Source organism: Crocuta crocuta, unplaced genomic scaffold (genome assembly GCF_008692635.1).
Source record: "Crocuta crocuta isolate KB4526 unplaced genomic scaffold, BGI_CrCroc_1.0 scaffold156, whole genome shotgun sequence".
Lineage (NCBI taxonomy): Eukaryota > Metazoa > Chordata > Mammalia > Carnivora > Hyaenidae > Crocuta > Crocuta crocuta.
The window spans coordinates 635503-657527 of NW_027531308.1; the positions used below are offsets into that span (position 1 = coordinate 635503).

The following is a 22025-nucleotide window of genomic DNA, read 5'->3' on the forward strand; positions in this document are numbered from 1 at the left end:
GGCTGCCACAGCAACACACACATAACCGCTTTCGCTTTGTGGGCGGCCCCTTTCCGAGGCACTTGACACTTTCCTCAGACCGCCTTCCAATCCCGAGCGCGGGGAGTTCGCGGTAGTACCGTGACTCATTTCCGCCTCGCAAGGCAATTGGCTCAAGAGTCCTTCCCTCGGGTTTGAGCCGACAGCTCGCGCCAAAACCGGCGCGCAGTGATGACGACAACGGGCCGCGGCGGCCACGACTGGGAGACTAGGAAGGCTTCCGGGGCCGACCTGGCCGCTTAGAGCTGCTGTCATGGCGGCCGCGCTGTGGGGCTTCTTTTTCGTCCTTCTGCTGTTGCTCTCAGGGGATGCCCAGAGCTCGGAGCTGCCTGGGGCTACTGCCGATGGGTCAGGAGGGATTGGGGCCGGCATAGGAGATCGCTTCAAGATTGAGGGACGTGCGGTTGTTCCAGGGGTGAAGCCCCAGGATTGGATCTCGGCGGCCCGAGTGCTGGTAGACGGAGAAGAGCACGTCGGGTTCCTTAAGTGAGCATCCCATGGGCAGCGGGAAAGAGGTTGGCGTGGAAGCCCGAAGGGAATTCCCTCTAGGAGAGCCAGGTGTCAAGAGCTGACGACGCCTCTGTCGGAGCGTGAAGGGGCGGGCGCCGATAGCGGTCTGTGCCGGGAGACCTTGGGGGGGCAGGGCAGCCCGACGCTTTCCCCTTTTCCCCGCTCACTCCACTCTCTGGACCTAGGAAATGAGGCAGGTGCTTGTCCCAGGGCCAGCGCAGTGGGGTCAGTTTTTTTCAATTCTATTTTTGACTTATACGGAGTCGACCACTCCTGGGCCCTGGGGACAGGTGGGCTCTTTATACCTACCTCTCATGCTAAATTCTTTCCTTTGCATTTCATCTGGCTTCCCTAGAATCTGGCTTTTTTTTTTTTTTTTTTTTGCATTCATTTCAGCCTTTCGGCAGCTTGATGTGTAGAAAGATGCTAAAAGCAAGTGGGAATTCTCAAAGCCCAAAGGGACTTCTATGATGGCATAGACTGGGAGGCTAACGTTGCCTCTTCTCAAATTAATGGGCCCTGAAGTCCCTAATCAAAGCACCGTTTTTGTTTTTTTTTTTTTTTTTTTTTTTTTTTGTTTTTTGTTTTTTTTTGTTTTTTGTTTTTTTTTTTTTTTCCTGGGGGGGGGGTTGTTGTTCTTTTTTTACAGTTGAATTCATCGAGGGATTTGCAACATAACACTTGCTGGCATTTATGTCAGACTGAGGTTTCTCTACATTTGCTTATATGCTTCTGTCTTTTCTAGCTATTAGCAGAAATAGGATTTCAGCCTGTATTAAAGGACCTGGTGAATTTATTAGCACTCCAGTTTTGCAGTGGCCTGCTTTTCACATGTTTAGGCACAAATGTGATGTTTTAAATCTTTCAGTCGCTGCTTGGGAGGTGAAACTACAAACTGAAAGAAAATATTTAGGAAAGGAAGTGTTTCTCTGATAGGTTTGACCACCAGCAAATGGTGTTTGAAATCCAGACAACTTAAATGTGGACACTTCTAAATCTGATTTGCAAATACTCAGATCATCCAGGTGCTGATGAATGAGAATTTGAGTCTCGGATTAATAGATAATGACAAGAAGCTGACGACCAATATTTTGATGCTGTTTGTCTTTCCGAATCTGATGTGGGAGCATTCTTTAGCGTTGGCCCTAAGTAATGATGTTTTAATGAAAAAACTCCCATTAAGCCTTGGAAAATTAGCCTAAATTGGCCATTTGGCTTCTCTTTTCTGCAGTATATAATTACTTTTAAAAACATTTTATTTGGGGCCCCTGAGTGGCACAGTCAGTTAAGCATCTGACTTCGGCTCAGGTCATGATCTCACAGCTCTTGACTGAGAGCCCCCATCCAGCTCTGTGCTGACAGCTCAGAGCCTGGAGCCTGCTTCAGATTCTGTGTCTCCCTCTATCTCTGCCCCTCCCCTGCTCACACACACTCTCTCTCTTTCTTTCAAAAATAATTAAACATAAAAATTATAAAAAACATTTTTATTGGGGCACCTGGCTGGCTTAGTTGGTTGAACAGCCGACTTCGGCTCAGGTTATGATCTCACAGTTTGTGAATTTGAGCCCCACATTGGGCCTGCTACTAACAGCTTCAAGCTTGGAGCCTGCTTCGGATTCTGTGTCTACCTCTCTCTCTTGCCCCAACCCCACTTATGCTCTGTCTTTCTTTCAAAAATAAATAAACATTAAAAAATTCTAAAAATTATTTTATTTTAAAATAATGTATAAGCTGGGGCCCCTGGGTAGCTTAATTGGTTAAACCTTGGACTCTTGATCTCACCTCAGGTCTTGATCTCATGTTTGTTAGTTCAAGCCCGGCATTGGGCTTCACACTGGGCATGAAGCCTACTTAAAAAAACAAAAAAATTAAATATGTATAAGTGTTGTGTTTATTGAAGAAAACGTAACAAGTTAGGGGTAGCAAGCCTTAACATTTTGTTGTGTATTTTGCAGTCTTTTTGTAATCATATGACCTGTTTTTAATAGTAAAATATATAGTACTTTAACCTGTTTTTTTTTTTTTGCAGTTATTATTTTGTGAGCAACTTCTGATACCATTTCATGTTCTTCCATTTGTATGTAGAAAGCTTAAAAATTAATATGAGGAGCTTATGGTGGGAAAACTTGTTGGAAGAGGGATAGGTAATTTTTCTTGTATCTTATACATAACCTCCATGCAGTTTTGATTTACAGTTATGTTTGTTGGAGGTGGATCTTGGCTAATGGAGATGAGAGGAGTTTCGTTTGAGGATGCTTCATGCCATTTCTTGCTTTCATCACTGTGCACATAAATCACAATTTATTTAGGCATCTCCTGTTGAGGGTCATTTAGGTAGTCTTCAATTTTTGACATAGTAAGATTATGCACAATACTTTTTTGGAACTTTTTATCGTGAAAAATTGCAGACATGCACTAAAATAAACAATAGTTTAGTGAATGCTTAGGTACCCATCGCAATCTATTATTCTTTTTTAATGTCTCCTCTGTACCTCATTTTTTTTTTCTGGAATATTTAAATATGACCCTAAAGATCATATTGTTTCACTTGAAAAAGCATAATTACGTGTCTCTAAAAGATAAGGGTTTGAAAAGCCCCCCACAATACCATTATTGATTTAATTAAGTAATATTGCTATAACTTCATCTAATGCCCAGTTCATTTATCTCAAAAATGCTTTTATGTATTCTTTAAATCAAGATCCAATAAGGCTTGCATATTGCAGAGTACATTTTTAAAACCAAGTTTTAAAATTTCATTATAAAATTTGTATACTATCTTTCTTTTTTTTTTTGTATACTGTCTTTCTAAAGTAAAATCTTTACCATAGGGTGAAAAATAGATATGCTTTTTCCTTTGGGCAGTTAGCTCTGCTGTTATTTGTATTGCACAGTCTTTAATTTTTTCTGGACCTAGAAAAATGTTTTGAAATATTGTTCACTGAGGGTCCCATGAAGAAGCAGAAGATACACTCAAATTACAATAATTCAGGGAAAGTCTCATGAAAGGATTAAACAGTATAGTCATGATATAGGGAAACAACCAGATTGTACAGTACTCTAGAGTTTACAACCTCAAGGCTATTGTCACCTCTAAGCTTGAAGGTTGCCGGGGAAGTAAAGTTTACTGGGACACAGAGGGGGAGAAAGGATTGTCTTGAGAGGAGCAGTGTCACTTGACAAAACAAGTCAGAGGTGGCCTCTCAGGGAGAAAGCTGGGGAAAAATACGCTAAGCTCATGTTCTTTCTTTCTTTGCTCCAGTCTGCAAAGAGAAGGGTGGAGAGTGGGTGTGAAGGGCAAATGGAAGACATTCAGCCCAGGAATAAGTGGACTTGAAGTTTATGTTTTTAAAAATGTTTGTTATTTGTTTTGAGAGAGAGTGGGGCAGGGGCAGGGAGAGAGAATCCCAAGCAGGTTCTGCACTGTCAGCACAGAGCTCCACATGAGGCTTGATCCCACAAACTGTGAAATCATGACCTGAGCCAAAATCAAGAGTTGGACACTTAACTGAGACACCCAAGCACTCTGCTGTCTACATTTCAACTCTGTTTTAGTTTAATGTGTATTTTGAAATAGCAAAGAATATGTTTTCCTTTTATATTCTAGTAAATATTGCTGATGTGGCAGAATCAATTTTTGCTTTAGCTGTGAGAGAGTCTAATGATTTAAGAAGCATTATTTAATATATCATACTGGGAATTCTCTGATAAGCCAATCCTTTTAGGATCATTTGTTTCCTAAAACAGAAACTTCTTTTTCCTCAGAATCAGTTTTCATTATCAAAACATTCATTTTGATCTATGAACCTGAAGTTATCAGGTCCTGATGGGATGGTTTTCTAAGTCTAAAAGGCTTAGAAGAAATCAGTAAAGAAAAGGCAGGTGGTTTTAAGGACATAACCATGTTAAAATTTTATATATCCACACAAAAGTAACCAAAGTAGATGGGAACTATTTGTAACAAGTGGAGCAAATGGTACTTAATACCCTATTTTTTGGAAAGACCACAAAATGCAAACAAAAACTTGAAAAAAAAGCCATTTATTTTAAAAAATTCATTAATTTATTGTTTAATATCCAAGTAAGTTAGCATATAGTGCAACAATAATTTGGAATAGGAATTAAATTGGAATCAGGAGTAGATTCCTTAATGCCCCTTACCCATTTAGCCCAACCCCCTTCCCACAACCCCTCCAGCAACCTTCTGTTCTCTATATTTAAGAGTCTTTTATGTTTTGTCCCCCTCCCCGTTTTTATATTATTTTTGCTTCCCTTCCCTTATGTTAATGTGTTTTGTCTCTTAAATTTATCATATGAATAAGGTCATAAGATATTTGTCTTTTTGTCACTAATTTTGCCTAGCATAATACCCTCTAGTTCATACATGTAGTTGCAAATGGCAAGATTTCATTCTTTTTGATTGCCGAGTAATACTCCATCATCTTCTTTATCCATTCATCCATCAGTGGACATTTGGGCTCTTTCCATACTTTGGCTATTGTTGATAGTGCTGCTATAAGCATTGGGGAGCATGTGCCCCTTCAAAACAGCACACCTGTATCCCTTGGATAAATACTAGTAGTGCAATTGCTGGGTCGTAGGGTAGTTCTATTTTTAACTTTTTGAGGATCCTCAATAGAGTTTTCCAGAGTGGCTACGTCAGTTTGCACTCCCACCAGCAGTGCAAAAGAGACCCTCTTTCTCTGCATCCTCACCAATATCTGTTGTTGCCTGTGTTATTAATGTTAGCCACTCTGATGGGTGTGAGGTGGTATCTCATTGTGGTTTTGATTTGTAGTTCCCTGATGATGAGTAATGTTGAGCATTTTTTCATGTCAGTTGGTTATCTGGATGTCTTCTTTGGAGAAGTGTCTATTTGTGTCTTTTGCCCGTTTCTTCACTGGATTATTTGTTTTTGGGTGTTGAGTTTGATAAGTTCTTTATAGATTTTAGATACTAACCCTTTATCCGATGTGTTATCTGTAAATACCTTCTCCCATTCTGTTGGTTGCCTTTTAGTTTTGCTGATTGTTTCCTTTGCTGTGCAGAAGCTTTTTATTTTGATGAGATCCCAATAGTTCATTTTTGCATTTGTTTCCCTTGCCTCTGGGGACGGAGACATGTTGAGTAAAGTTGCTGCGTGAAGTTGCTGCAGCTGAAGTCAGAGAAGTTTTTGCCTTCTTTGCTCTCTAGGATTTTGATGGCTTCATATCCTACGTTTAGGTCTTTCACCCATTTTGAGTTTATTTTTGTGTACTTTAAGAAAGTGGTCCGGGTTCATTTTTTTCTGCATGTCGCTGTCCAGTTTTCCCAACACCATTTGCTGAAGAGACTTGTCTTTATTCCATTGGATATTCTTTTCTGCTTTGTCAAAGATTAGTTTGTACATCCATTTCTGGGTTCTTTGTTCTGTTCCATTAATCTGAGTGTGTGTTTTTGTGCCAACTTTTAAGAAGTTGTGGCAGGGGATCAGCAAAATAGGAATGCTAATACTGTAGTAATAATGTAAATTGGTAATTTCCTTTGAATGAAGATACGGCTTCTGAATTGGAACTGTGTTCCTGTTATCACTGTCCCACAGAAGGAATTAGAAGTACTTTCTATGTCAGGATTCTCCACTCCTGTGAAATGCTCTGGGGTTTTTTCAGAACCCTGGCAGTGTGACTATGGAAGCTGAAGTGGGAGCACAGTTCTTGCCAGTTTTTGTTTTTGTTTTTTTGCTCATTGCTCTGAATGTCATTTTGAGGGGAGTTGATTTGGGAGTTAACATTATATAAAAGAAGGAAACACGCTATTGATCAGAAGTGTCTAAATATGATATTCATCTTTCCAGGACAGATGGGAGTTTTGTGGTTCATGATATACCTTCTGGATCTTATGTAGTAGAAGTTATATCTCCAGCTTACAGATTTGATCCTGTTCGAGTGGATATCACTTCAAAAGGAAAAATGAGGTAAGGGTCTCTGATGTAGTTTTAAAAAAATTTTCTTTTAATGTTTATTTTTGAGAGAGAGAGAGTGTGAGCAGGGGAGGGGCAGAGAGAGAGAGAGGGAGACACAGAGTCTGAAGCAGGCTCCAGGCTCTGAGCTGTCAGCACAGAGCCCGACGTGGGGCTTGAACCCATAAACTGTGAGATCAAAACCTGAGCAGAAGTTGGAGCTTAACTGACTGAGCCACCTGGGCACCCCTGATGTATTTTTTTTTTAATTTTTAATTAATGCTTGTTTATTTTTGAGAGAGAGATAGAGACAAAGCATGAGCAGGAAGGGGCATAGAGTGAGGGAGACATAGAATCAGAAGCAAGATCCATGCTCCAAGTTGTCAGCACAGAGCCTGATGTGGGGCTTCATCTCACGAACCACGAGATCATGACCTGAGCCAAAGTCAAACACTTAACCAACTGAGCCACCCAAACCTCTGATGTAGTTTTTACTAAAGGATAGACTACTGAATACTTCCTATATTGCTTTTAGATTTTATAGTTAGAGTTGAAAAATTTTCTCATTTCAATTACAAGTATTCCTTAAAACAATTAAAATATCCTTATATTGCTTTTAATTAAAAAATTTTCTCACTCTGTTCCCCCTAAAATATCCTTATATTGGTTTTTGTGGGGTTTTTTTGTTTTTGTTTTTTTGAGAGAGAGGGTGTAAGTGAGCAAGGGGCAGAGAGAGAGAGAGAGAGAGAGAGAGAGAATCCCATGAGGGGCAGACAGAGGGGTGGGGGAGAGAGAAAGAGGAAAGTGAAACTAACCCAGGGCTCTTCTTTTACCCGAAGTGGGGCTCCTGCTCACCCAAATCAAGGCTCTAGCTCACCAGAGCAGAGCTTGTGCTCACTGGGAACGGGCTCCAGCTCACCTGATGTAGGATTTAACTCATGAAATCAAACTCACAAAGCATGAGATCATGACCTGAGCTGAAGTCAGATGCTTAACAACTGAACCACCCAGGTGCCCTCCTTATATTGTTTTAGTGTGCACATTGGTAATATTATAAAGTTAAACTTCTTCTTTTTCTGCTTTAAAATTTATTTTAAAACTTCTTTATGTGATTATATGGAAAAGAGGCAACATCACCTACTATGAGAGCAAAAGCCCTATGAAAGTTATAATTGAAATGGGATTCCTAAAGTGAGAAATAATTTAACTTTTCTAAATTAGAAATATTAATCGTCCCCTGTTTTTCATTGGGATATTTTCATAATACCTCTTAATACCTATGTAATAGTTGTATTGATCTAGAAATTTCTACAGTTCTTCCTTTCTGAAATATTTAGTGTGCAATGGGAATTTGGTATTGTTTGAAAAAAACAATAGATTGTATTGTGTATTTATCTCTGAGTGAGGATCATGATAAGAAGAGAAAAAAAATAAAAAGCACAGTATCAGAGGCTGGCAGACTAGGAAAAAGTTTCAGAATTTCTAAGGGGATGAACATAGGCTTTGAAGTTGAGGAGAAAAGAATGCTGGAAAAATTCAGGCTGTGTGTGGAATACCACAAACCCATAAGCAGATGGAATCTGTTGTATAGATGTCCACAGTGTTCAGATTCCTTCTGTTATAACCCCAGTTTGTTTGTTTTTATTATCCCATGCCAGTAGTTGTCTCTTTGGCCTAATAACCAGGAAATACATGAAACAATTTTATTTATTTGTTTTTTTTTTCTAGCTTTATTGAGGTATGATGGCAAATATGAAAGAAGTTTGAGTGGTTATGTCTCTTCTTTGAATTAGAACAAAATAACTATGTTGCTGTAATAAAGCATAGGTCTGGCAAAAGCAAAAATAATTTTGGGGTTCGAGGAACTTTATTTAATTTATTTAATTTATTTTTTATTTTGAGGAGCTCTGTTTTATTACTGACCCTTTTGGTATGTTCCAAAAATATTTAGGTTGATTTGTAGAGACCCCTCATTGAGCTGACATAATAGAGATATGTTCAGTTAGTACCATAATATTTATGTTTGCATTAGTGTTTATGTCTAAAATGTTTTTCTTCTTTCTTTGCCTTTTTTTTTTTTTTTTTTTTTTTTTTGGATATTGAAAGTTTTAAAAGTATAATATGTAACTATGCTATAGTTCAAATAGAGTGAGCCCACACTTAGGACTGTCTCATCTCTTATATCAGCTGCATATTAGTCCACTGAGGCTGGCACCCATTGATGGGCAGGTGGGGTTTTCTTTCTCCTCTTTTAACATGTGTGGTGAACAGAGATGACTATTTGGTAGTAATTTAAATTCTTGACATTATCATGAAACTATTATTATGCCACTAAAAATACTTTCTAGAGAAACAAATTACTTTACCCCTGTATTTTTGAAGTTACATTGTTGTCTTAGAATAGTCTAGTATGTCCAAATTCTAATTGTATTTCTTGCTGTTGGCTATTTAGAGCAATAGTGAAGCTTGAATTGAGAGTAATGTCTTGTAAATATGTTTATAAATATTTTTTGATAGAATAATTGAATTGTTTCAGAGTAGATGAATTTCATACCTTCATAAGGTATCAAATTTCTCATGTCTTCTTAACGGCATAACAATTTTTAAGAAAATATGTAGGTAAAATTCTAATATGTTAAATTTAAACTTTAAGGAATTATGACTTTTTATTATTTATGTTTTAGAATTGGAAGCTTGAAGATGGGTGGGTGTGTTGATTACACTATACTTATATACACATTTAACAGGTTTATTTTTTATTTTTTATTTTTTTAATTTTTGAGACAGAGAGAGACAGAGCACGAGTTGGGAAGAGGCAGAGAGAGAGGGAGACAGAATCTGAAACAGGCTCCAGGCTCTGAGCTGTCAGCACAGAACCCGATGTGGGGCTCGAATCCACAAACTGTGTGATCATGACCTGAGCCGAAGTCAAATACTTAACTGACTGAGCCACCCAGGCGCCCCCACATTTAACAGTTTTTTAAAATATTGAAAATACTAAATACTGGAGGAAATGAGTGTTGTTAAAAGGGGATACTTATCTATTAAAACCTATAATTTATTGACTTTTGGTCTGAATTTTGCATAAAGTAGTCTAATCAAATAGAACTATTTTTCTATGTATAAAGTTTTATTCCTTTTTTGCTTTGGGTAAAGAGTACTTGCTGCTTTAGCATTTAAGGACTGGTTGCAGCAGTGGGATTCATATTCTCAGTTCCATTCCTGATAGTTGGATGCCTGAAGCATAGGTTAACAAACAAGGCCTTTACATTTTAATAATTGGGGGTGGAACAGTATAGAGAACAGAGTGGGATTCATAGAAGATCCTCATATTCTTGAGCAGTATTTTGTAAACATGCAGGGTAATATGACAGACATCTCCTTTTAAATGTATAGCTCTCAAAAGAGTAAGGGAAATCCTTCGGGGACAAACTGTAAACCACTTTCCTACCTGGGGGTTTTGACATTCTAACCAAAATGCTTAGATTTTATTAGCAGTATGTAGGTAAGAGGTAAGCTTTAGGCTTGCTTTGGGCCAGAATTAGATCTAAGATTTGATTCCCCCTTTGACTTTTTGCACTAAAATCCAAAAGACTAGTCTTCCAACCTGGCCCTGGCCTTTTGTGGGGGAAAATTTCTCCTGAAATTTGATAGCCACAGTCATACCCTCAGTGAAATTTTGGGTGTGAACTTATTACTTCCTGCATGATCAAGAAACTTTCAAACTGTGCAGTTAACAAAATCATCCTTGGTCATAATCCTGGACTCCTGGCAGAGACAAATGCATAACCTCTCTGCAGGGAGATACTGTCTATTCAGGCCCACACATAAATAAAGTTAATCAAATACCCAAGAAAACCATGTACATTGAGTCAGCAGATGAATTAAATCTATAAGAACCTTATGTAATAGAATTATTGGATATGGACTATGAAGTAGTTTAAAGTATATTTAAAATGCTTAAATAAATAAAAGATCTATTGTCATAAGAGTAAGATACTACAAAAATACAGCAAGGATATTTGAAAAAAAGAATAAAATAGAATTTCTACAATAAATAACAGGCTTTGGAATACAAAATTCAATGCATATGTTAAAACAACTGAACAGAGGTTTGATGAACTGGAAGACAGATAGGAAAAAACTTATCCAGAATACAGTACACATAAAGGAATGGGCACAATGAAAGAATTTAACAAGATGCAGAGTAAAGAATGAAAAGGTCTAGAGGTCTAGGGTGGTTCAGTCAGTTGAGCATCCAACTTTGGCTCAGGTCATGATCTTGCGGTTCATGAGTTCGAGCCCCACATCGGGCTCACTGCTGTCAGCCTGTTGCACAGAGCCCTCTTTGGATCTTCTGTCCCCCTCTCTCTGCCCCTTCTCCTCTTGTGATCTGCCAAAAATTGAAAGAAAGAGAAAAGGAGAGAGAGAAAGAGTAAGAGAGAAAGATCTAACTGAAATGAGAGAGAAAAAGCGAAGCAGTTTTCAAAAAGTAAACTGGAACATGTATGAACATGGGTGAGAGTTTTGATTAAAATTAGTGGTGTCTCAAGTGAAAATGTAGTGTTACCTATGGCACTAAATTTTTCCTGCAAAATTTTAGACTTAAAAATTGGGTGTGCTCATTCATGCATATCTCAGACAGCCAAAGAAATAAAAGTAGCATTTTTGTATGTTTGTAACAAAATTAATTTATTATTAAATATAATGAAAGAGCTTTTAGAGTTAGAAGAATTCTAAAAGAGCTTTTGATATAACCAGAAGAGAACTTGTCTAACCCCAAAGGCCTCGGTAGTAACAGAGCTATGGCTAGAAACTAAGTCTCTTGATTCCAAGTTTAGTGTTCTTCTCTCTACATTTTGCTAAATATTTAAAAATACAGATAACTACTTTGATCCGATTTTTAAGATAAAAAGTTTAGATGCCAAAGCATTTTGGAAAAAGCTAAAGGTAATTATAAGGCATTGCTAATATATTATAAGCAGTTCTTTTAACTAGTAATGTTTTTGATAAAATTACTGATGCTTTTTTCACGTTGCTTTATCAGAGCAAGATATGTGAATTACATCAAAACATCAGAAGTGGTCAGACTGCCCTATCCTCTCCAAATGAAATCTTCAGGCCCACCTTCTTACTTTATTAAAAGGGAATCATGGGGATGGACAGACTTTCTAATGAACCCAATGGTATGTATCAGGCTACAATTAAGTATCTTTACAAATCTCTAATTTGAATCCACGCAGTTGAAAATTTCTAGCCCCTGTGAGAAAGAAAGGTTAGGTCATATTCTTAGATGAAAGGATAGTTGTGAATAGTTTATTGGTTTCAGAAAAATAGTAGTCTTGGGAATACTAATGAAGAGAATATAGTGAAAATTGCACAGTAGATTTGACATTGAAATGTGCAACAGAAATGGATAAATATTTATGATGAAATGTTTTAAAATTCAAATGGAATAAGAATATGTGGTAAGTCCCATGGAGTTAGCAGTCTCATCCTTCATACTTCCTGCATATGAGTGTGGAATCATTTATTAATCAGCTCCTATTGATGGCTTGGATAAGGGTTTTTCTTTTTTTCTCATGTGTCGTAAACAGAAGTTCTTCTGTGGTGATTTAAATATCTGGTATGAAAATGATGTTAGGGTATCCATTCATAATGAACCAAAAATAGAAGTTGAATTATTATCTTATAATTGTCGTAAGTGGTGATCATATTCCTTGCTGATAGCTATTTAGATCACAAAGAGGAACATTTGGGGACTGTACATTTTTTGAGAGGAATAAATAGTGCCTAAAATCTGCTCTCAGGTGTAGTGAAGCAGGAGGGTAGAGTAGATAGGAGAAACCAGCAGTGAGACTCCAAAGTTTATTGAGAAATAGTTCTCATTTCTGAAATTCATGAAAACATACACAGTGTTAGAAGCTTCTAGGTCATTTTTCAAAGCTGATATGTTATAGTAGTCACCTAGTACTATATTGCAGGCTCGAGAGGATGCACATTAGAGGGGCAATATAGTATTTTCTTCAAGAACCATAAAATCATCTGGAAAGAGCCCAGCTGGCTGTCAGCATCGCTATTCCCAATGGCAGATTGAAGAAAGTGAATAGATAGTTACATTTGCAAGCTCTTTGTGTTAAATAAAACCGTTAACTCTGCAAAATGATCCATAGCACAGATATAAAGTGTCTATAACGTCTAAATCCACGTAGGTAAGGCTCTTCCCTACAGTAGTCAGAGGTTGGGGAGTGCCTGTATCAAATGAGCTAGGTGAGTAGAATTGAGGTAGTGCTGCTAGTTTTATTCTGTGTATAACATTTGAATCTTTAATTTCATCATGAGTTGTTAAATGCAGATTTTATTCTGCTGGTAAGTGGGAAAAACATTTTCTGGATTTTTTTTTTCTTCCATAGGTTATGATGATGGTTCTTCCATTACTGATATTTGTGCTCCTGCCCAAAGTGGTCAACACAAGTGATCCTGACATGAGACGGGTAAGGTGACTGCCCCCGCTGTGAATTTTTTTTTTTTTTTAATGTTTTATTTATTTCTAGGAGAGAGAGAGACAGCGTGAGCAGGGGAGGGTCAGAGAAAGAGGGAGTCACAGACTGAAACAGGCTCCAGGCTCTGAGCTGGCAGTCAGCACAGAGCCCGACGCGGGGCTCGAACCCACGAACCGCGAGATCAGGACCTAAGCGAAAGTTGGACGCTTAACCGACTAAGCCACCCAGGCGCCCCCCGCTGTGAATTTTTGAACCATATTCTGATGCCTAAATCATTCATTGTGGCTGAATGGCTTGGGCTTTTTCAGCTTTATCCTAATTCCCAAGCCAAATTCATTCAGAGGTTGTGTTAATACAGTATCATGTTCCTGGCATTTAGCTAGTTGTTTCCATAGGACTTGATAAATTCAGTTGGTTCTGCCTGATAAAAGCCTAGGTCTCTTCATATAGCTTAAACACTGCTTAGTACTGCTCCCTTTGTGCCTCACTTGTTAAATGATTGAAATGCATAATTATCCTGGCAGCCCAATCCAAATAGTTTGCAAAATGATAGCTTCTTACAATTTACCTTTACTTTATAAAACTATTCCGAGTACACATTTAGTTTATGTGTTCAGATACACACGCACACAAATTTGGATAACCAAGGGAAGAAAATAGAATAGTGGCTTCCAGACTCTTTTACCCCAAAATTATACTGGTTTGGCAGTGGGCAAAGGAGTTGCTAAATAAGATGCTTCAAATTTAGTGCCACTGCTTTGTCTCTCTGAAATATTGGCTTTTGTGCAATCTTCAGAATTTTTTTAAACCATTATTTTTCTTCCACGTGGGAACAATCAACAAATACCTCCTGAATTCCAAGTTTTTCTATTGCATGTAATATATTGGTGTGTTGACCCCTTAGTCATTGTTGAATGCACATTTATTAATCACTGTCTAGGTTATGGATACTGGGGATATAAAAATGAATTGTATATTGTCCCTGTTGTCAACGAGCTCAGATTCCAGCTAGGTGTAGCAAACAGCATGGATTTATATAATACTCTTTCTTGCCGTCCTAGGATTGTGGGTATATGGGTGAGAGAGTGTTGGGTTTTAAATGGGAAAATAAGATATACGTACAATAAATAAAAATGTTTGCTGAGGTAGTAGGTGATTAAGTTCTGTAGAAAGCAAGGCATTTATTCCAAGCCAGAATAGCAAAAAGAGCTTCATGATTAAAGAAACTTTTATGATATTTTGGAATGTTTTATTGCCAAATTTGACATCTTTGCTTCAGTGTTGGTCAGAAAGTTTATAGCCCATGTAATCCTTATATCTGTTAAGCCAGGTAACTCTGTGGCATCAACAGAAGGAAACATTAGGGGGCACACTGGATTAAAAGTTCATTCCTTACAAAGTGCTTTGCACATAGTAAGCAGTATAAAAAGTTCTTTTTTCAATAGCTTCAGAATTGAACAGATTAAAACATAGATTTGAGGATATATTTTTGCAGGATCTCAAGACTTGTTAACATATATGTTTGATTATTAGGACGTGTTAACTTTTTTTCAGAGGGAGCATGTTAGCATTTTTGATTTATGCTTATGTTTCTTTTCCTGTCCATATCTGGAAAAGCTCATTCTCTTTGAGAGCCCATGTATAAATTCTACCTTTGGAGAGAAAGCCTAAGCTAATATCCAAGTGGTATTCAACTTTAAATGATAGATAATATAGTATTTGCTATTTTTTCCATGTGTGAACTAATACTATTTTAAGTACATTTTTGGAATGTCATATAAAATTCAAATGTAGCATATATTAACATCAGTATTGTTGAAAGTAAAACAGTACTTTATGGATTGTTGGCTAAATAAACTTCAAACTAAAACAAAACCTCAAAATAAAAGTGCCAAATCCTTATGAGGTCCTGCCAGTGACTTGCTTGTAACATTTTTATTGCTTGCTTTAGATGCTGTGAAGGTCTTTTAGGTCATAAGAGTAGTCTTCATAGATTTACTACTAAGGGCCTTAAGAATTAAGTGTTGGAAATACTGCAGTTATTTTCCAAACTTTTCTAATAGCCTGTATATATAATTAAAGATTGGTATTCTTTTTTTAAAATGATTTTTTATTTATTTGAGAGAGAGAGAGTGTGAGCAGGGGAGGGACAGAAAAATCCCAAGCAGGCTTCATGTTGTCAGCACAGAGCCCCCCGTGGGGCTCAAGCCCACAAACTGTGAGATCAAGATCTGAGCTGAAGACACGAGTTGATCACTTAACTGACTGAAACACCCAGGCGCCCCTGATATTCTTATTTATATGCATCTAAAGAAAGCGTGAGGGGAGTCCCTGGGTGGCTCAGTTGGTTAAGCGTCCGACTTCGGCTCAGGTCATGATATCACGGTTCGTGGGTTTGAGCCCCACGTCAGGCTCTGTGCTGACAGTCAGCTCAGAGCCTGGAACCTGTTTCAGATTCTGTATCTCCCTCTTTCTGACCCTCCCCTGCTCACACTGTCTCTCTCTCTCTCTCAGAAATAAATAAAACATTAAAAAAAATTAAAAACGAAAGCATGAGTTTAAGAAAACACTCATTTAGGGGCACCTGGGTGGCCCAGTTAGTTAAACGTCCAACTCTTGATTTCGGCTCAGGTCATGATCTCATGGTCATGAGATTGAGCCCCCTTAAGAGTTTCTCCCTCTGCCCCTCCCCTGATTGTGCCTACACTGTCTGTCTCTCAAAAAAGAAAAAGAAATTTAAAAAGGAAAGAAAACACCCATTAAAGCAGTAAAAACATATTTTAATCAGAAAACATAAAATAAAGGGCATCTGGGTGGCTTGGTTGGTTGAGCATCCAACTCTTAATTTCGACTCAGATCATGATCATAGAGTCATAAGATTGAGCCCCATGTCAGGCTCAGTGTTGAGTGTGGAGCCTGCTTAAGATTCTCTCTGCCTTTGGGTTGCCTGGGTGGCTCAGTCAGTTAAGTGTCTGACTTCAGCTTAGGTCTTGATCTCACAGTTCGTGAATTCAAGTCCCATGTCAGGCTCTGTGCTGACCGCTTGGAGCCTAGAGCCTGCTTCAGATTCTGTGTGTGTCTCTCTCTCTGCCCCTCCCCCGCTCATGCTCTGTCTCTCTCTCTCAAAAGTAAATAAACATTAAAAAAATTTTTTTTATTCTCTCTCTCTTTACCCCCCTCCCCACCACATAGTCTCTCTCTCTCTTTCTAAAATTAAAAAAAAACCCAAAAAACATAAGATGACAGGAATATGATCACATATAATAAGAGAAAATACTGTATGAAAACATAAGCCAAATTGAACCCTAGGCAAGATTTATTGGATATTTATTAAAAGATCACAATGCTTAGTAGTATAAAGGAGGTATGAGATAGGGTTTCTGAATGGATACAGGAGTGCTGATTCAAAGGGACACATACACCCCAATGTTTATAGCAGTGCTATCAACAATAGCTAAATTATGGAAAGAGCCCAAAAGTCCATCAACTGATGAATGGACAAAGAATATGTGGGTTATAAACACAATGGAATACTACTCGGCAATGGAGTAAGAATGAAATCCTGCCATTTGCAGCAACATGGATGGAACTGGAGGGTATTATGCTAAGTGAAATAAGTCAGAGAAAGATAACATGTGTTCACTCATATGTGCTACTTGAGAAACTTAACAGCAGACTATGGGAGAAGGAAATGGGGAAAAATAGTTTCAAACGGGGAAGGAGACAAACCATAAGAGACTCTTAAATACAGAGAACAAACTGAGGGTTGATTGGAGGGTATATGGGGGCGGGGAATGGGTGATGGGCACTGAGGAGGGCACTTGTTGGGATGAGCACTGGGTGTTGTATGTAAGTGAAGAATCACAGGAGTCTACTCCCCAAGCCAAGAGCACACTATATACACTGTATGTTAGTTAACTGGACAATTAATTAGATCGAAAAGAAAAGAAAAGGAAAACATGGTTTCTGAAGTGCTATTGGGTATAACATTGCTGAGAACCAGTAGCTTCTACTTGTTCTATTCCTCTCTTTCCTTGATAGACGTGTTAGTTGTTAAATGACTTGAAGGATCCCAGTGCCTTTCATATTATTATGCTTTGTATTCTTGCAGGAAATGGAGCAGTCAATGAATATGTTGAATTCCAACCATGAATTGCCTGATGTTTCTGAGTTCATGACAAGACTCTTCTCTTCAAAATCATCGGGCAAGTCTAGCAGCGGCAGCAGTAAAACAGGCAAAAGTGGGGCTGGCAAAAGGAGGTAGTTGGACAGTCCAGAGATAACGTTTGCACAGACATGGCAACACTGGGTGACATCCAAGCCTTGAGGGAAAACCGTGAAGCAACTACTGTAAACTTGAGTCATCCTTAAAGTTGATCTCTTATAACTGTCGTGTGTGGTAATTCTGTAGCACGTGTTTTGTACTTGGTACATAAGAAAACCCAGGTTTCATCTTTTGTCTGTATGAGGTCAATATTGATGTCACTGAATTAATTACAGTGTCCTATAGAGAAGATGACATTAATAAATTATATGAAGTACTATACATTATGTATATTAAAATGTCTTAATCCAGAGGTAGAATTATCTTGTCATTTCTTCTTCACTCGATGTTTCTTTTATTCCGGACAGTTTTCTTCTTTCATTATATGAGATTTGAAATTGACCTTTCCTGTTTAAGAAGTGGTTGCTATTTTTAGAGCAGCATGCACCATTGTTGTTGTTGGGGTTTTTTTTGTTTTTATTTTTGTTTTTGTTTTTTTGTAGCCAGACCTTTGAAAATTATCAACCCTGCCTTGCATTTTAACATTTCCTGATGATGGAGGTAGAACCAAATTCTGATGTCGTTTTAATTGTTGTTATTACAGTTAGTTTTAGAGTATGGATATATGAATTAGAATAGATGTTACCAGTTTTCAAGTTTTTGTTACCATCATTGGGATCCACTGAATGTCAGCTATGTGCTGTACTTTAAGGTGGGATTCAGAGCTGGAGAATATCCAGTGCCTGTCCTCCATAGAACTTACTACGGAAGGAGAAAGCACAAATAATACCAGGGAATGCATAGCAGGGGAAGGAAGTGCAGCAGTAGGAGAGCCTTCGCAGACTCAGGATGGAAAATTAACCTTAGAGCGCCATGTCGTAACGTTGGTAGTGTAGCACAGGTACCTTCTAAATCTCCATTGATTCTCAGAGTTATTGGAATATAAATATTATTTTCCAGTCAGGATTATCTCAAAAATGTTTTATGTCAATAAGTTATAAAAATTTCATGCCTTTTCTTTTGTTTTTTAATTAAAAAGGAACTCTGAGACTATTATAGTATTGCTCTGGTAAAGGTCTTCTATCCTCTTCTGTGATAAAGAACTCCCCTATTGCTTTCTTAAGGTTATTAAGTCAGCCAAAAGGACACACACACCAAAAAAAAGATTGATTCCAAACTCTTATTTACCCTTTTGTAGTAGGTACGNCTGTTCATTTTGAAATGAGTTTCGCAGGTTTTCTTTTAAAGACATAAGTTTTGATACAGGACATTTTATTAACTGATATAGTGTTTGTATTATTATATGCTAAAGTTACCAAACTGGTTAAGCTGTGAATGATTAAGGTGGATAAACTGGGTAATGGTAGAACTCGGTAGATCTTTGAAAATGGAGTCATTTATTGAAAATAACTAAAATATTAGAATGCTAGTTGAATGAAAGTTGCAATTTAAAGGAGACAGAATATAGTGAGAGTTATACTTGTGTGACTGGAAATCATCTTGAAAAATTTCAAAATTTTGATTGTCAAAATTTGCACATAGAATATCTAATAACCAGAAAATTAGAAAGAACTTTCAAGGAAATTATCATTTCATATCCTGATTAAGAAAGTTTGTGGTTAAAAAAAAAAAAAAAAAAAAAAAAAAGAAAGTTTGTGGTTATTTTACATAGATTCTAAAACCATCTGAATATAATATATATACATCCCTTATCATATTATAGAATATTATTGTATCAGTTATATATGAAAATCCTATCTTTGCATAGAACCTTCATCAAATGCTTATTGTGCTTACAGGTGCAGAAATCATTATATTTTATGAGACAATATTGGGTTCAGTGCAAAGAGACTGTTTAGCTGCTAACTTGTATTTTGTGACTTTGGGCAAGTCACTTCCCTCTTTGAACCATGTTTTATCTTGTTCATTATTGTATTTCCAGCATTGAGCATATATAGGCACACAATAAATGTTTTTTGAATGAATAAATTAATGGGCCTTCCTCATCTGTAATTGAGGGATTTGGATTAGACCTGTAAATTCCTTTTCAAGACCTAAAATTCCACTACAGTTCTAACCTGGTCCTATTATTTCCTAGCCACAAAAACTATATATCAGTGCCAAGTTTTTCTTTTTTTCCCACTTTCTTTCTTTTTGCTGTTCTTTATTTGGAGGCAAAGTATTATTTAGGGCCTTTCTTGGATTCAGTTTACATATATCTCCTAAATAAAAGCTTTGTGTTTTAAAATTTTTCACATCTACTAAGGTAAACCTGAGTAGTGACTTTATGCAAAACGGATCTTTGTTCTCCCTTCTTACCAGGAAGTTCTGAGTGCCCAGAATGACTTCCAGGGAGAATCCATACCTCCTAAGTTTTCAAGCAGTGTTTTAAAGAGTCAAACCTCAGGACTCCCCCTGAGTCTGGTTAACATTTTGAAAAGATTCAGGATTTTACCTAACTTGCCCAGAGTAGCAAAGTATCTTATTTTTCTCTTATGTTTCCTCTAATGGGAAGGAAGAACCATTGACCGTACTTTTCAGTAATTGGAAGGTTTTCAAGGTCCCGATGAGGAATGTCAATAATGTCATTTAAGTGGTCACTCAAACTTTCAGGAAGTGCTCAAGAACTCTATTGAAAATATTTTTATTGAATATCTTAGAAAATTAATCCAAGTATTTTCATTTTTGTTTATTGCCTTCCAGGTTACATATAGACCTACTTTTGCATCTTTACAATTATTTATGTGCCATTTTGTATTTAAACCCAACAAAAATTCTCCTAAGTACTAATCTCAGGGAATACAATAGAAACTAGTGGCAAAATCCTTTAGTTTAGTTCAAGAAGTATGTTGAGACAGGACCTAGTTGTATTGTGCTCTTCTTTTAGCATTGTATGTATGATGTCATCATTTAACATCAGGGTTTTTTTTGTTTGTTTGTTTTAGTTTGTAAGGTATGTGAGAATAAAGGAACTGTCTTAGAAAAGAAAACCCCTTCTCATATAGCCTCAAATATTAGCTTATCTCTTTTTTCTTTGTATCACAACTTTATTAAGGGAGCATAGGGGAACTGAAGCCATTCACAATAGCTACAGTCTAGGATTAAGCAAGCCTGAAAACAGAGAGGAGTAAATTAAGAAGGTCAAGTAGTAAATAAGAGGAATGAGGAGAGCCATAAAAATTAGCTGTGCACAGCATTTCCAATTGAGAACTTTTGAGAGGGTGTTTAATTCCACTAAAATTTAATTAACTAGTAATTATTGAAGATTCATATGTTCAGGTGTTCCTCCTGAGTTTTGAAATCAGGTTTTCCGTATATATGAATATAAGTAATTTACTTACTTTTAATTAGCTCCTACTACATATATTTGAGTATTTTAAAAACATTTCTAAGTAACTATTTTTTTCTGAAAATATTAGAAAATATTTTGAATTAAATGATCTTGAAAATTTGGCATCCAGAGTAAGAAATGAAATCATTTAGTTTTGTTATGAGATGATCCGTAAAGGACCATGAGAAGATGTATAAGGAAAGCTTCTTTGCAAAAACTGCTATCATGGAGTCTTGTGCGTTACACATTAAAAAAGGAGAAATACTGTTTTGCGCTCATCTCCGCAGGACTGGATGGACCTGCCTTCCCACCCCTAGCTGGTTGGACTGAAGGTGGGACTTGAGCCAATCAGTTGGGTGGTACTGGATCAGAGAAAGTAGTACGTTGACCCTGAGCCACAGGTAAGCAGAATCAACAGTGGAATCTATCAAAATAAGGACTCTGACCCACAAAGAGAATAGCAAATGCCCAGGTAGGAGATGATGGTGACCCCCAGGGAGCAATGGAGAGAGTACCTACTGGATCAACTTTCAGGTCCATGGAGGCACACTTGGTCTTCTCACAGTGGATTCTGTGAAGGCCTCTCAAATCCCTTCCCTCACTGCGCTAACTCCCTACTTATCAACTATCCTGACTAGGTGAGTCCTGTGTGTAGGTTTATCCTCCGTAATGGGATGCTCAGAGAAGGTTGAGAGAAAAGCTGCCAGTGAGTAATACTCATATACGTCTGTACAAATGGTTCTTTCACCCTCATAACTATCAATTAGATCTAATTTTGGAAGTATGGAAGGGTTTGTAGTTTTTGCAGTTTGGTGAAGAGAAGGCTGAGGGGTTTTCAAGTGCCTGTTAATCCCTTTAAAGCCAATTCTAATCAGCTGTGTACCACTCCATGAGGTCTGAGGAAAAATCGCAGCAGAAGGGATTTGTTTGTTGTGAAGAATTTCTTGGCACAGTAAACAAAATTGTGAAATGCAAGTAACTATGAGATTTACTTTTCTTGGAGCTCTTAAAACATTGGGCAAAAAGTCACTTCTGAGGATGGCTTATATATACACCTACCTGACAGTTCCCTATCCCAAAAAGTGAATTATTTTTTCCCTAGAATATGAAGAATGGTGAGATCGATATTTTAATGGAGAAGGACATGAGACATACCAGCAAAACTGGGCTGTGGAGAAGGGAGAGGAAAAACTGAAAGTAAGCAATTTCTTTCCTTTAATGTACATCTATCTGCTGGGTTGTCATCCACTTTGCACCTTGCAACTGGTTCTCCCCTGAGCAGTGGGTGCAGCCCACAGGAGTGCTCTCTCAGCAGCTGTGTTCGTGGCAGGTGGCCCTGCTTTTATGGGCATTGCTGATTTTTCTAGGAAGAGCATCTCACCCAGATTAGGCCGATGGCTGCTCCTTGGGAATTTGAAATTAAAACTGAGGGACTAGAGA

General features: G+C 37.6%; 1 protein-coding gene across 1 annotated transcript; it reads left to right on the forward strand.

Annotated features, from left to right (window-relative positions):
• Positions 1-220: 220 nt before the first annotated feature.
• Positions 221-17574, forward strand: EMC7 (ER membrane protein complex subunit 7). The gene is made up of 5 exons (XM_077771664.1): positions 221-525; positions 6383-6502; positions 11535-11673; positions 12901-12981; positions 17102-17574. Exons 1-5 carry the CDS (start codon positions 293-295, stop codon positions 17252-17254), a joined length of 726 nt encoding a protein of 241 aa, XP_077627790.1. The 5' UTR covers positions 221-292; the 3' UTR covers positions 17255-17574.
• The last annotated feature ends 4451 nt before the right edge of the window (positions 17575-22025 follow it).